Source organism: Elgaria multicarinata, chromosome 11 (genome assembly GCF_023053635.1).
Source record: "Elgaria multicarinata webbii isolate HBS135686 ecotype San Diego chromosome 11, rElgMul1.1.pri, whole genome shotgun sequence".
NCBI classification, from domain to species: Eukaryota; Metazoa; Chordata; class Lepidosauria; order Squamata; family Anguidae; genus Elgaria; species Elgaria multicarinata.
Genome location: NC_086181.1, coordinates 39,228,873 through 39,243,378, shown reverse-complemented (window position 1 = coordinate 39,243,378; position 14,506 = coordinate 39,228,873). Strand labels below are relative to the sequence as shown.

At 42.3% G+C, this 14,506-nt stretch overlaps 1 protein-coding gene across 1 annotated transcript; it reads right to left on the bottom strand.

Moving 5' to 3' along the window:
- Positions 1 to 763: 763 nt before the first annotated feature.
- On the bottom strand, positions 764 to 12,795 carry LOC134405827 (vomeronasal type-2 receptor 26-like). Its single transcript, XM_063137079.1, has 4 exons — positions 11,977 to 12,795; positions 10,577 to 10,804; positions 9,895 to 10,021; positions 764 to 1,665 (listed from the first exon to the last, which is right to left on the bottom strand). Exons 1-4 carry the CDS (start codon positions 12,793 to 12,795, stop codon positions 764 to 766), a joined length of 2,076 nt encoding a protein of 691 aa, XP_062993149.1.
- Between the last annotated feature and the right edge of the window lie 1,711 nt (positions 12,796 to 14,506).

Below are 14,506 nucleotides of genomic sequence, written 5' to 3'. Positions count from 1 at the left end.
GGTTTCACTTTGCCCAATAGTAGGGTTGGTCTTGCCCCCTTGCTGCAGTCATCTCACCAGGCTGATATGGTAACCAATTCAACCTACCCCTTTGCATATCTTTCTGCACAGCTACTCTGGGCTTGGTCCCATTTCCCATGCCCATCCACTGTCCTTACTTGGATAGCCATCACTGTAGCATATCTGTCATCCTATCAGTCATTTCCCTTTGTAAAGAGCTCCTTTCTGCATTGTGTCCAGAGCTCTCAACTCTGCTTTCCCTTCCTGGGAACATGATGGTGATTCTCCACTATCTGGATAAAGTTCCTGAAGTTTCCCATGTGTTATCCTAGTATATTTGGTAAAATGTTCCTCTTTCTTGGCCAGCTCTACCACATCAACTGCAACCTGTCCTGTGGCAGCAGCAAAAGAAGAGGCCACTTAGGTGGAAGGTTTTTGAGACGTTCTCTTCTTCCTCCAAATAACCACAGCTCTAGAGGGGCTGTTTCCTCAAACATGGAAAACAGGTTGTGATGTTTATTAAGTACACATGTCATGAAACAATCATGGTAACCAAATTAAAATAATTGTAGTATTTATTGTACATTTTGAACAGAATGAATAGCCACATGGATTGATTGCTTCTTATTTATATTTGTTTGTATAGGTAAGGGAAAACGTTGTACTAGTAAATTTAGAAAGGCTTCTTTAGTAACAATTCATTCACACCATTCAATTTTCTTTTAGGTTGCAATAAGATTAATGAAAGGATGAACTCTATTATTTACATCTTTCTTCGCATTAGCTGCTCTCTGTTGTTCAACTCAGGTCTCACCACAATAATGTAGCATTTGGGGAAAAAGATGCAGCTGAGTAACCCAGCACTGGAGGCCAAGATGGAGAAGATCTCCACAGCCACCATATACTTTCCTCTTGTACTGAGGTAGGTTGGAATAAAAGATACCCAAACACTGCAAAAGACCAACATGCTGAAGGTGATGAATTTGGCTTCATTAAAACTGTCAGGCAACTTCCTGGCCAGGAAGGCCACAGTGAAGCTGACAATGGCCAGGAGACCCATGTATCCCAAAACACAATAGAACATGAGGACAGAACCTTCGTTACATAGCAGTACAATTTCTTCCATCATTGAGGTCATGTCCACATCTGGGAATGGAGGAGACATTGCCAGCCACAAAGAAGAGATTCCTGCTTGAATATTGGAGCAGGTGAAGACAATGGAATACCCCAATTTTTTTCCAACCCACTTCCTCATCTGTGATCCTGGCTTGGTAGCCATGAAGGCCAAAACCACAGACACAGTTTTTGCCAAGATGGTTGAGAGGGACACAGAGAAGACGATCCCAAAAGCAATTTGTCGAAGAAGGCAGGTGATCTTCCTAGGCTTTCCAATGAACAGGAAGGAACAGAGGAAACACAAGAGGAGGGAAATGAGGAGAATGTAGGTGAGGCTTTGGTTGTTTGCTTTGACCATGGCCGTCTTCCGGTGCTTAATGAAGATGCCAAGCACCAGAGCTGTGATCAGAGACAATGGAAGTACTGAAGAAATTGCAATGATGGCCAAAGTTTCTTCAAAAGCTAGGAAATTTAGAATCTTAGGAATACATTCATCCTGGAACTTGTTTGGATAGTGACCTTCTGGACAATTGACACAAGTTTCCATGTCTGAATTTTTTTTAAAAAACAGTATGTCAATCTAAAAAGCAACAAATCTATTGTCATGACTATGAATTGCCTCCCCCAGAGTCTGATATTTTTCTCCATGGTCATTTTCAAAAATTTCTTTCCAGATGCATCAAAAGAAATGCCATTGATAAGTTCTGGTATTCTCTCTATGAATGCACAAACAAAAATGTCCTAGCCTTAACAGAATCTGACTTATAATGGCTTTAAGGGGTTAATACAAAAACCTATAATTAAGCACTGGAATATTTTGGCTTACAAACTTGGTTGTGGAACCAAACCTGTCTTTGCTTATAAATGTGCAAAAAAAATTAAAATACCTATTGGTCCACATCACCTTCAGGCGAAATAAAGGTCTCACTTTATACTAGAGAATCAAAGGTAACTTCTCATATCATCACTTTAGTGTCTGTGGAAAGTTGTATGACATTGTGAGAATGTGTAAATCCAAAGGATGTAAGAAATATATTCTAAGGGATTTCTATAATTGTGACTGAAGGGGTGTGTGTGTGTCATAGATGCAATCCAGTGTCCTTGCAAACTTCTGTATTTTGGAATGATCACCAGGAGGATAAAAAGGAGAGTTTGCGAGCACAAAAGCTGTATTAGAAATTGTAGACTGCATGCCCCCATGGTGAGACATTTTATTGAACTGGGACACTCTGAGAAGGATCTGAAATTCTGGGCTTTGGAGAAGCTGGTTGGATCTGGAAAACAGGTTGAAAAAGAGCAAACTATTCTGGCTCATTATGCTCAAAACAAAATTGCCAAATGGCCTAAATGAAGAATGCAATCTGTCCCCTGCTTTATAATAAAGTATGGATATAGGCGGGTTTTTTTAATAATGTTATGTCTTACTTAATTGTTCATCATGGTTTTAAGTACGTTTGTCAAATTGGTTTCTGTATCTTTGGTGCCATAGAAGGGGTTACGATCAGGGCCGGTGCTACCATAGAGGCCACTCAGTCGGCCGCCTAGAGCGCCAAGCTGAGAGGGGCGCCGGTCACAGCGCAGCACTCACGTACATTGGCTGTGAGCTGGGCTGGCCCGAGGATTCAGCTGGGCCTGGGTGGGTGAGATGGTGCCCTGCGCCCGCCTAGCCGAAGCGAAGCCAGGGACGCTGGGGTGGGATGGGGTGGGTCCATGTTTAGACTTCTGGAACGTGCTTGGAAGAGAGAGAGAATGTATGGGTGAATAGGGTGCATGTGTTCATGCATGTGTTTGTTTGGAGTGAGTGATGCTGAGTGTGTGTGCGTGCGCGTTTGTGAGTTGGGGGGATGATTTGGAGGTGATATTCTTAAAAAATAATGCATGGAAAGATTCAAAATAGATAAGAAAAATCATGGATTTGAAAGAACAAAATCTGAGTTTGAAATATTATTATGTACAAATGATGAACATGTTATTGCAAAGATGTATAAATTGTTAAGATATGAGACGGAAGATGAACAAGTAAAAGATTGTATGATAAAAGGGACACAAAATTTTGGACATAACATCTTAATGGAAGAATGGGACAACATGTGGGGCAAGGGTTTAAAATTTACATTATTTACAAAACAATTTCTATAAGATGATGTATAGATGGTATATATCACCTGTAAAATTAGCTAAAATGTTTAAAGGGGCCTCAAGAAATTGTTGGAAATGTAAAAAAGAAGGAACTTTTTATCATCTTCGATGGACTTGTAAAAAGCCAAGACATTTTGGACTCAAATACATTCCATAATCCCAAAAATATTAAAGATAAACATAGAAATGAAACTGGAAGCTTTCTTACTTGGACTAGTGGACAAACAAATAAAAGAGAAGGGGGAACATGTTTTTGTATAACAATATCTTTGTATAGCAAGATTGCTATACGCACAGGACTGGAAGAATGAAACAATACCAACAATGGACGAATGGATGTTGAAGATGTTGGAACTTGCAGAGATGGCAAAATTTACAGTGCTAATAAGAGAAAGGTCAACAGCTATATTTATGTTGGAATGGAAACCTTTGATAGAACATCTGAAAGAGACAGAGAAAAATGATGTATTTGTTTGTGGATTTTAGTATTAAGACAGGGAAAGAGAGGAAATAAGGAATAGGGGTGTGCACGGACCCCCCGCTCCGCTTCACTTGCAGATCCGCCATTTTTCGGAGCGGGTCGCTCCGCCCCGCCCCCGCTCCGCCCACTTCCGCTCCGCTCCGCCCGGAGCTCCGGATCGGATCCGGAGCTCCGTTTTTGCCCCCCCATAGGCTTGCATTGAAAGCTAAAAAAGTAAACAACTTTTTTTCCGTTGAAGTTAGAAACCTCACGTTTGGCACCATGACACCTCATGGGCGTATACACACACACGCCAAGTTTCAAGGCAATCCCATCATCCCCTGATTTTTGGCGAATTTTTGAAAATCGGGCACCCCATTCACACCCCTTGGGATAGCTCCGTCAATTTGCATGTTACAAACCTCAAACTCGGCACCAGGGCAGCTTATCCATGTGTCCACATGCACGCCAAGTTGCAAGCAAATCCCATCATCCCCTGATTTTTGGCGCGGCTCTACCCTCTAACGCACCTCCCATAACCCTAATTCACACCCCTTTAGATAGCTCCGTCAATTTGCACGTTAGAAACCTCAAACTCAGCACCATGATAGCTTATCCACGTGTCCACATGCACGCCAAGTTTCAAGGCAATCCCATCATCCCCTGATTTTTGGGGAATTTATGAAAATCGGGCACCCCATTCACACCCCTTGGGATAGCTCCGTCAATTTGCATGTTAGAAACCTCAAACTCGGCACCAGGAGAGCTTATCCATGTGTCCACATGCACGCCAAGTTGCAAGCAAATCCCATCATCCCCTGATTTTTGGCATGGCTTAACTCACCCCAAATTGTCCCATTCTACAACTACGTCAATTTGCACGTTAGAAACCTCAAACTCAGCACCATGATAGCTTATCCACGTGTCCACATGCACGCCAAGTTTCAAGGCAATCCCATCATCCCCTGATTTTTGGGGAATTTATGAAAATCGGGCACCCCATTCACACCCCTTGGGATAGCTCCGTCAATTTGCATGTTAGAAACCTCAAACTCGGCACCAGGAGAGCTTATCCATGTGTCCACATGCACGCCAAGTTGCAAGCAAATCCCATCATCCCCTGATTTTTGGCGCGGCTTAAACTTTTTAACTCACCCCAAATCAAGTCCCATTCTACAACTACGTCAATTTGCACGTTAGAAACCTATCCTTTGGTCCCATGACAGCTTACCCATGTGTCCCCATGGACACCAAGTTTCAAGGCAATCCCATCATCCCCTGATGTTAGGGGAACTTTTGAAATTTGAACACTCCAGTATGTCAGGGATTTAAAGTTGCAATTGCAGACAGCTCAATGGGGCCAGTTCCAAGGCAATCCCAACATGCCACGAGATAACCCTAAATCTTCTGGCACATTTGAAAAAGGGATTATTGAATTTGATAAAGTCTAAGTGAGCGCAGGAAGGACTTCTCCCCTTAGTCAAAGCAAGACACATACACCATCGCTGCAAGGCGGGAAGGGGAGAATTATTATTATTATTATTATTTATTTATATAGCACCATCAATGGAAAGCAGGCAGGCAGCATGCATTGTAGTGCCGCAAGGATGGCTTGAGCACTAACGCATAGCAAACCAACCCATAAGTGGGCGCAAAGTGAGGCAAAGATGGCTGGTTGTTTCTTTCTAAGCCAGCAGTTACGCCTTGAGGGGCACAGAGGAGGACGATTGGGAGCAAACCAGGCACCAGGCGGGCAGAGAGGCAGGCAGAGTAGGCGAGGAGTCAGTCCTGGCAGATGCCCCACCACAGCAGCACCCCGGGGGAGGCGGGCAGGCAGGCAGGCAGGCTGCGGGCATTTCTGGGGGCACAAGGAAGTGATGGCTGGTTTCTAAGCCAGCATTGCAGTTAGTCACGCATTGCAAACGCAAACCATCCCAGCGAGTCGGTCACCGAGGAGGACAGGCTAGCAGAGGGGCAGGCAGAGTGACATGTCATAGATCTAGTATTGGGGAGGAGTCAGTCCCGGCAGATGCCCCAACACAGTAGCACCCTGGGTGGGCATTGGAAAACGCCATCTTGTGGGTCAATACTTCCCCCACCCCATGTCCTGCAGGGTTGCCTGCCTAACCCTTGTGGGGATGGGAGATGGAGAGCTTAGAGTGGCAGTGCCAGCAGCAGCCTTCGGCTTTCCCCTGGAACCAGTCGCCTTGCCCGCCTCTTTCCCCAGCAAGATCGCCTGGTGCTGCCTATGAAGATGCATCTTCATGCTGCTGGTTCCATAATGCCCTGTCGATGAACCCCTGCTTAGGCTGAGTTTGCAGTGGCGACAGACAGCAAAGCGGGGATCCGCTCCCAACTCAAAGTGGTCCCACACGATGCTTGTCTTTCGTTTCTGTGGTGACACCACCAATTGCCCGCCTGAGCTCTCTGGTGTTGCCACAGAAACAGGGGTGTGGGATGAGACTGGGGAGAGAGCCTCGGCCTGCTGCTGCTCCTCCTCAGCCCCCACATCCTGGAGGCCCACCGCCTCCTCCTCCTCCCCCCCCTCCACTGTGCTGAGGACCTCGTCTAGGTCCATCAGCGGGCTCGTGGGCTGAAAGGAGAATGAAGGAGTTGGGGATACTCCTCCTCCTCTAATGGCACTGCTGCCACGTGCCTCTTGCAAACGGGCACTTTTCCCATTCCCACCCTCAAAAAGAGAACGCCGGGCACAAGTTGCAGAAGAGAGTGGCTCTGCCTGCTGCTTGTCCTGCTTCTGTTTTGGAGCAGTCAGCCAAGGAGTTGCCCGTTTGAGTTTCACAGGAGGAGAGGAAGCCCTGCTGGCAGACTGAGCCTTGCTGCTTTCAGCACGCCTGCTTTCTCTTTTCATGATGACTAACAAAATATTAATACTACTAATACTATGTATAAGGTACTACTAAGAATATGTATAAGAAGAATATAATATGTTTAAATGTAGGGAAATGGGACAAGAACAATAAAATATACTACTACTAATATGTATGAGAATATACTACTAAGAATATCTACAAGAATATAATAATATGTTTTAGAATATTACTAATAAATGTAGGGAAATGGGACAAGAAATGGGACAACCACTACTATAAGAAGAACAAAATATGAATACTACTACTAATATGTATGAGAATGTATACTAATAGACTACTAAGACTATGTCAAAGAATATAATAATAATATGTTTAAGAATAGGGAAATGGTGTGCGTATGCTTTCCCCAAAATGCTCAATCTGTGGCTGCCTGTTGAACTTGACAAAAGCAGCCCACTCCGTCGAAGTTACACAGAGAAGAAAAAGAGAATCCAATTTTTTTGGTATATTTGGTATATAGAAGATAGAAGGAAACACAATCAGGATTTAAGAGAGGGGAGGGGGAAAAAGAACCAACCACTACTATAAGAAGAACAAAATATGAATACTAATATAATATGTATGAGAATATATACTAATGGATTATGTGAAAGAATATAATAAAATATGTTTAAGAATATAAATGTAGGGAAATGGGACAAAAAGTGTGTGTATGCTTTCAAAAGAAAGCTTTCACAAAAGCAGAACAGTCAGGCTTTAATACAGGGAAGGGGGGGGGCAACCAACCCAACCACACACTCCAAAATTCAAAAATAAAGTTTATATTAAATCAAAGTAAGGGGAAAACACAGGGCAAACTAAGCTACAAGTCAGAAAGAAGCAAACAAACACACACACGCGCCAAACTAAACCTATATTAAATTAATCTATCTCCAAAGCAGGAGCACTAGCTAAGTAAGTGTTCCCTCCACGAACGCCAACCCACAAAGAGACACAAAACAGAAAGTTCTCAGGGTGGGTCTGCCTTAGTCCCCCCTCCAACGCTGGGATTGGAGGAGGATGCTTTCTGAGGAGATGAATTCTCATCAGGATTGGGAGTTGAATGTGCCTGTCATCGCTTCCAAAAAAATAATAATAATAAAAAAAAAAAACCCAAACCCCGATTTTTAAAAAAATATTGCACGTGAACCACAGCACGCAGAAAGTTGAGAGTGGTCTCAAAATGACCCCCATCCACGACTCTCTGTGCACAAGAATTTTCAGAACGATAGCTTAAACCCCCCCCCAGTTATCCCCGATTCTTTCCCTCAATGCAATCCTATGGGCGAAAAGCCGAAACGGAGCCCCGCGGTTGACCCTATTTTTAAAAAACTTCTAGCCCGCGACCCGTACGATGCAGAAAGTTGAGAGTGGTCTCAAAATGACCCCCATCCACGACTCTCTGTGCACAAGAATTTTCAGAACGATAGCTTAAACCCCCCCCCAGTTATCCCCGATTCTTTCCCTCAATGCAATCCTATGGGCGAAAAGCCGAAACGCAGTTTGAGCCCCGCGGTTGACCCGATTTTTAAAAAAATATTGCACGTGAACCACAGCACGCAGAGAGGTGAGAGTGGTCTCAAAATGACCCCCATCCACGACTCTCTGTGCACAAGAATTTCCAGAACGATAGCTTCAAAAACAACGTAGTTATGCGCGATTATTTGCCGCAATGCAATCCTATGGCGAAATGTTTTCAAGATGGCGACCGGAGCGCTCCGACTGAACTCGGAGCTCCGAAAAATGGTCGCTTCTCTTCGCCTTGCTTCTAGGGGGTCCGCGGTCCGCTCCTACTCCGCCTCTGGGTAAGGCGGAGCAGGCCAATCCGCTACTGCTTCTACGCTCCTAATCGGAGCGGAGCACATCCCTAATAAGGAAGAATTAGGGAGAAATGAAGTGCAACTCTGTGAATCCAATGTATGAGACTTAGGGCACATCTACACCAAGCGGGATATTCCACTATGAAAGTGGTATATAAAAGGCAGGAGCCACACTACTGCTTTATAGCATTATTGAAGTGCACTGACAAGTGTTGGGGCCAATTGACACATACCATATACCACTTTCATTCCACTATATCCTGCTAGAAGTGGCTCCTGCCTTTTATATTCCACTTTCATAGTGGAACACCCTGCTGGGTGTAGATGAGGCGTAAGATAAATTATGAGAAAAAACTGAATTTAATTGATATATAAATGGTAATTAAGAGATTAGTGGGCATTTTTGGCAGGAAGAACCTCACCCTTAAATGTTTTTAGTGTAATCATAGTTTTATATATACCTTTGTTTGTATGTATTACATGTGATTTTATTTATTTATTTTTATTTATTTATTACATTTTTATACCGCCCAATAGCCGAAAATCTCTGTATCGGTGCTGTAGAGATGTCTGTATAGGTGCTACTGGAAAAAATAAAAATAAACTTAAAATTGAAAAAATCCATTGGATGTAAAATTTGGAACCATGAGTGCTCCTATGTAAAAATACTGTTATTTTTAATTTTTCTGTTTTGTATTTTGTACATTTCATTCCCTCCATGAATGACATGTGGTGTTCTGGTGGTCTTTGTCTTCATCCTTCTCTTAAAATCAGGAGTTCTATGTAACACAATAATTACTGCCCTAGTCCATAAACATGTGGCCAACAGTGATTTTGATGATACGTGCCTATCTCTCTACAAACAATCCCTTTCCTATAGGAACAATCATTTTTGTCCCATCCCGTCCTAGCAATTCATCTTTCCTTCGAGCTCTTTTATCTTATATTGGCTAATAGTTCATACATACCCAGTTTTACATCCATACAAGTCACGTGATGTATGGAATGTACTCTGCTTTAAAAGTCTCTGAGTATTTCCCTTTAATAAATTTGATGAAACAAACCTCTGAAATTAACAGGAGTACTTGCTGAATGGAGAATGTAGCTACTTCTCCTACATAGTTGGATGTTGTGGAGTGATGAGAGGAATAGACAGTGAAGCGTGACATGAGCTGGAAGGGGAGAAGACCATCAGAGCAGCTCAAAATCATACAATCATGTGGGAATCTGGTTTTTTTTTTATTTGTGTGTGTTTGTATTACTTGTGTTTTTGAAATTGTTTTCCTCAAGATGGCCAAGAGCAAATACCAATAAAATTATATCTATCAAGTTAATGTATGAACTTGAATACACTTAATGTGTATTCATTAAGAATACACAATGCCATAGTTTTTCAAAACCTTCCAGGATGTAATTGACTACTGATCCTGCAGGAGAGTTTATTCTTTAAAATAAAATGTAACTTTTGCAAAGCTTAACATAACAATACCCTTCTGGTTTGAGAACATCCCATCTGGACATGAAGTACAATCATGGCAGCAAAATTTCACTCCCTCCTTCTTTTTCTTGCTGTAACCCGGGTGGCAGGGGTCATTACAGAGGGAAAGAGGTGGCAGCTGTCCAAAAATATTGCAAGAGCTTAGTATTAAGAGCATGTTTGGGAAGACCAACTCATATCCATGGTTCTACTAGTAAATAGCAAAGTCAAAGACATAGAATATTGGTTGTGTAAGTGCACACATGACGTGTTCAGTGGGAGGAACAAAGTAAGGCCAGTAACAACACATGTTTCTCAGATTGTACAAGAACGTGATGGAGGATACACTTATTTATGCTCTGGTAAGTAGTGTTCCATGCTAGTCTGAAATCTCCTCTCTGGATATTGCCTTTTCATGATCATTGGTTGTCTCCACTGTAAACCGCCCAGAGAGCTTCAGCTATGGGGTGGTATATAATTGTAATAAACAAACAAACAAATAAATATACCCACCATTGATTTATTAATTTTCTTCTTCTTAGACACCCCATTTAAAAACACAACAGAATTCCAGTGAACTTCAGACATAATTATGCTTCTGAAGAAATGCTTCCCTTGTTATCTTTACATATATTGCCCTTCATATTTCATTGGATAGCAATCAATATTAGTATTGAAATTAGTATTTCCCAACCTGAGTCAAATTTATCTGCCAGTTGATTTTGTCCTCAGTAATGGTCAATACGTTGCCTGGAGAAGCATGAGGATCCAGCCTTCCCACTTTGACCCTGGTATAGGAGTTATTTGGGAAAGTGATCAAGTTGGTAACATCAAATCCGCCTTCTATTTCCCCATGTTCATTAAACATAATTTCACCTTTGGCGCTGTTGTTGAAGCAGATCCTTCGAATTAAGGAGTGGAGCTAGGTGGAGAGAGAAAGAGAATCAAAGAGAGTGTACTATATTTGTCCCAGGGGGTGGGGTGCGCGAGATAGTTCTATATTACTTCATCTAGTTTTTTAAATTTAATGTTGTGGTATATTAAGTTGATGTAACATGATTATTGTATGTATAATAAAATTCAAATAAAAACTATTAAAAAAGAGAGAGAGATTATACTATATTTGGAGTAATTGTGTTGACGAATTAAGATTATTTTCCTCTACAACAGTAACCATTTGGTAAGCAATCCTTTTACATTTCAGAGAATCATAGAATAGTAGAGATGGAAGAGGCCTAAAAGACCATTAAATGCAACACCCTGCTCAATGAAGGAGTTCACCTTAAAGCAAAGCTGACAGATGGCTGTCCAGCTGCATTATGAACGTCTCTAATGTGGGAGAGCCGTCTACCTCGCTAGGTCAATAGATAGGATCCTGTCTTTTACACAGCACGTATGGTGAAACCAAGGCAAAAAGTGTGTCATCAATGGGTGTTGAGAAAACTTGCAAATGAAATCATGAAAGGGAAATAAGGTTCTAATCATTATGGTTGTATAGCAGCAAAAGTTTTCAATGGAAGGAAGAAATTAAAGCAGATGAGGCAGACAAGAGGTGGGTGTTCAGGTTCTATAGAAAATGAGTGCCCAACAGCATACTGAGTACTTCAGGTTACATCATTGCATAGTTCTGAGGTTATAGTATAAAGTATAAAATGTAGGTTGATATCTTTAAAGCCCTAAATGTTTTGGTTATAAGCTACCTGCGGGATTGCCTCCTTCCATACAATGCACCCCACACACTCAGGTCCTCTGGGAAGAATTTACTTCAGTCAGCAAAACTAGGCTAACAACCGTTACCCAGAGGACCTTGTCTTCTGCTGCTCCCAGACTGTGGAATGGCCTGCTGGAAGAGATTCATCAACTTAACAGCCTTCCAGATTTTAAGAAAGCCATAAAGACTGAACTCTTCCGGCAGGCCCACCCAATTGAATTTTAAGCTGCATTTTAATAATGTATTAGTTTTATGTGTTTTTAATCAGTTTTATGTACATCATAGTGTTTTGTATTTGGTGTTGTTCCCTGCCTTGTTGTTGTTGTTGTTGTTGTTGTTGTTGTTGTTGTTGTTGTAGTTCTTGTTCTTGTTCTTGTTATTACCTGCCAGGGTCCAATATTCTGAGGTTCCTGCTTCCTCCCTTCCTCCATTGGTCTGTTGTTGGACAGGGATATGTAAGTGGTGTGTAAGGCATGTGCCACAGCATAGACAGCATTGTAGATATTGTAACTGTGCCCCGTCATGCTCATTTCAAAGAAAGGCGAAGTTAGGCTCTGCAGCGATTCCTGCCCAGTACATGTTTCAATGTTTTCCCTTCTTGCATCAGAATTTGGCATTTCACACTCAAAAGCTTGCTCCCAGACATCTGTGATAAAACCCTCTGCTCTTGCCCCAGAAGGTTTGAGAAGCTGAAGAAATTTTTGGAAACCGGGTACCTCTTCGGAATGAATTGTAAAGGAAATTGTACCATGGAACATTTGCATATCAAAAGACTTTTGAAGGATATTTAAGGTGAAATCAATTTGTGCTGTTGTAATCCAAACTCTTCTTAAAGAGGACGTCCGTTTATACTCATTGTCTGTTATTGGTAAAAGCGTTGTTATCAGTATAATATTAGCTAACCACAGAATTGTTGTACTTTCTCCATATATAAGAACTGCTGTGGCTTTTGTCTCTACGAAAATGGGAAGATGACTTAGTACGTCATTGAGCGAGTCAGCCAAGTCAAAGAACTGCCATCTTCCTCGGAGTCTTTCTGTGCTTTCTGAACAGATTCCATTCTGAGAAAACATTGACTCCATGGTCTGCAAGAAACGTTCTCCAGCTTCATCATCTGTAGTAATGAGCCTGACCCATTTCCACCCAAAATGCTGAAGCAGTTGGACAATTCCCTGATACTGAAGGGCTTCATTGGGGACCATGCGGTAAAAGGAAGGGAAACTGGATTCATCACTCACTGCTGTTTCAAATGAGCCATATGAAAACTAAAGAAAGAAAGAAATATAAGAGAGAGAGAGAAAGAGAGAGAGGGAGCAGGAGCGCTATGGCTGGCTGAGAAATGTTGGGAGTTATAGGACTTATTTCTGTTTAAACATTGCACACTTAGCACAGCAGGAATTTAGAACCTAAGGCCAAGCAGCCAAATCCTCCTGGATCGAGCACCACAGCCTCCCCCCCGAATCTTTAGTAGTTTCCCAGCTTTTGTGCAGGTTTCTTTTATCCATACTAAAAGGTTGAAATGCCTCTCTGGAAGTAGAAGCTTTGAACTGAAATATGCTGGGTGCACTTTTGCTCTCCAAGATACCTGACTATGTCATCCAGAAACCCTTCATCACCTTTCATCATGGTGACTCACAGATATTGGCAGGACCTTTACACAATGTGGTCAACCTCCAGGGCATTTCCTGTGGATCTTCACCCAAGCCTTGTAAAGCTTTGGGAAAGTTTGATTTAGCTCTAGGAAGTGCTAGGAAGCACTTTACTGGCTGGGTGTACTTCCATAATTGCACTATACCATAGTGCCATCTAGTGGCTGTAAAATGAAACCTATAGAACTTGCCAAAAAGAAAACCCTGAAAAAACAGCCATATAAAGGAACAAATCTTAATTTAGCAAAGTATCCAGAAGCAGAAGTTCAAGTAAGGAAACAAGAAAAACTCAATTGGGGGATAAGAAAAGAGATGCTTTCAATTCTGAATGGGCAAACTTAGTACTACACTATAATCTATCCTAAAGGCAAACATCTCAAATGCTTATATCAAGATGAGGTAACTTGGTTCCCTCTAGAAATGTTGGACTACAACTCCCATCAGCTCAAGACAGAATGTCCAGATGGCCAGGCATTATTGGAGTAGGCTACATTGGCTGCTGTGTGAAGAAGGGTGTAGGAAAGACCACATCCCGAGATCCTACCTGTGGAATCTTGTAAAGACCCAAGACATGTGCCATGCTTGAAGAGATATCAGCACTCAGTCCACCAATGACTCCTATAGGATTTTTGTGGAAGCCACATTTGTAGTTGGGCACCATCTTCCGTGATTTGAAGAGTAGATCCAGGCTGGTACGGTAGGTCATCATGCCATCAAATAAGCTGTCATAGATCTGGAACCCGATAGTGACATTGGGCAAGATCTCAGGATTCTCATTGATCTCATTAATGGCAAACACCAAGGCCAAGATGTGCTGGTAGAACTTTGTCATCACGCTGCAAATAAAGTGACTTTCTGTTGTTTGACAAGAGAATTGTGCTGTGAATTTAGTCACTGACTGCAAGGACAGGACACAGTCTAGCAAAGAAAGTCATGACCAAGTCCCCATGGAAAAGGGGAAATGTCATGGGTTACAGTTCCTGGATTGTACTGCTAGCAGGAGCATTGCTAGGCATCCAAGAGATGCAGGACCCAGGCCCATAAGATGCCCTGTTGCACTTAAAATAATAAAGGCAGCTATGGAAGCTGGAGCTAGTGTTGAATGCAGCCACTTCCAGCTTCCAAAGCAGTGCCTTTTCTGAATGCAACTCTTTTGCTGAGGGAACTGCCATGGTGGCCAATTGACTTCTACGCTTAAGGTTTTGGTACATAGCCTAATCAACTTGGGACCAGGATCTCTGAGAGTGCACCTTCTCCCTTTTCA

What these genes read in the sequence shown, in the direction of transcription:
- LOC134405827 (XM_063137079.1), bottom strand. Translation starts at nt 12,795, where the DNA reads ATGGTCCCCAATGAAGCCCTTCAGTATCAGGGAATTGTCCAACTGCTT. An exon ending in AGAATATTGGACCCTGGCAG is followed by an intron (nt 10,805 to 11,976) that starts GTAATAACAAGA and finishes CTCTCCACCTAG; the next exon opens with CTCCACTCCTTAATTCGAAG. An exon ending in GGCAGATAAATTTGACTCAG is followed by an intron (nt 10,022 to 10,576) that starts GTTGGGAAATAC and finishes ATTTTTGGACAG; the next exon opens with CTGCCACCTCTTTCCCTCTG.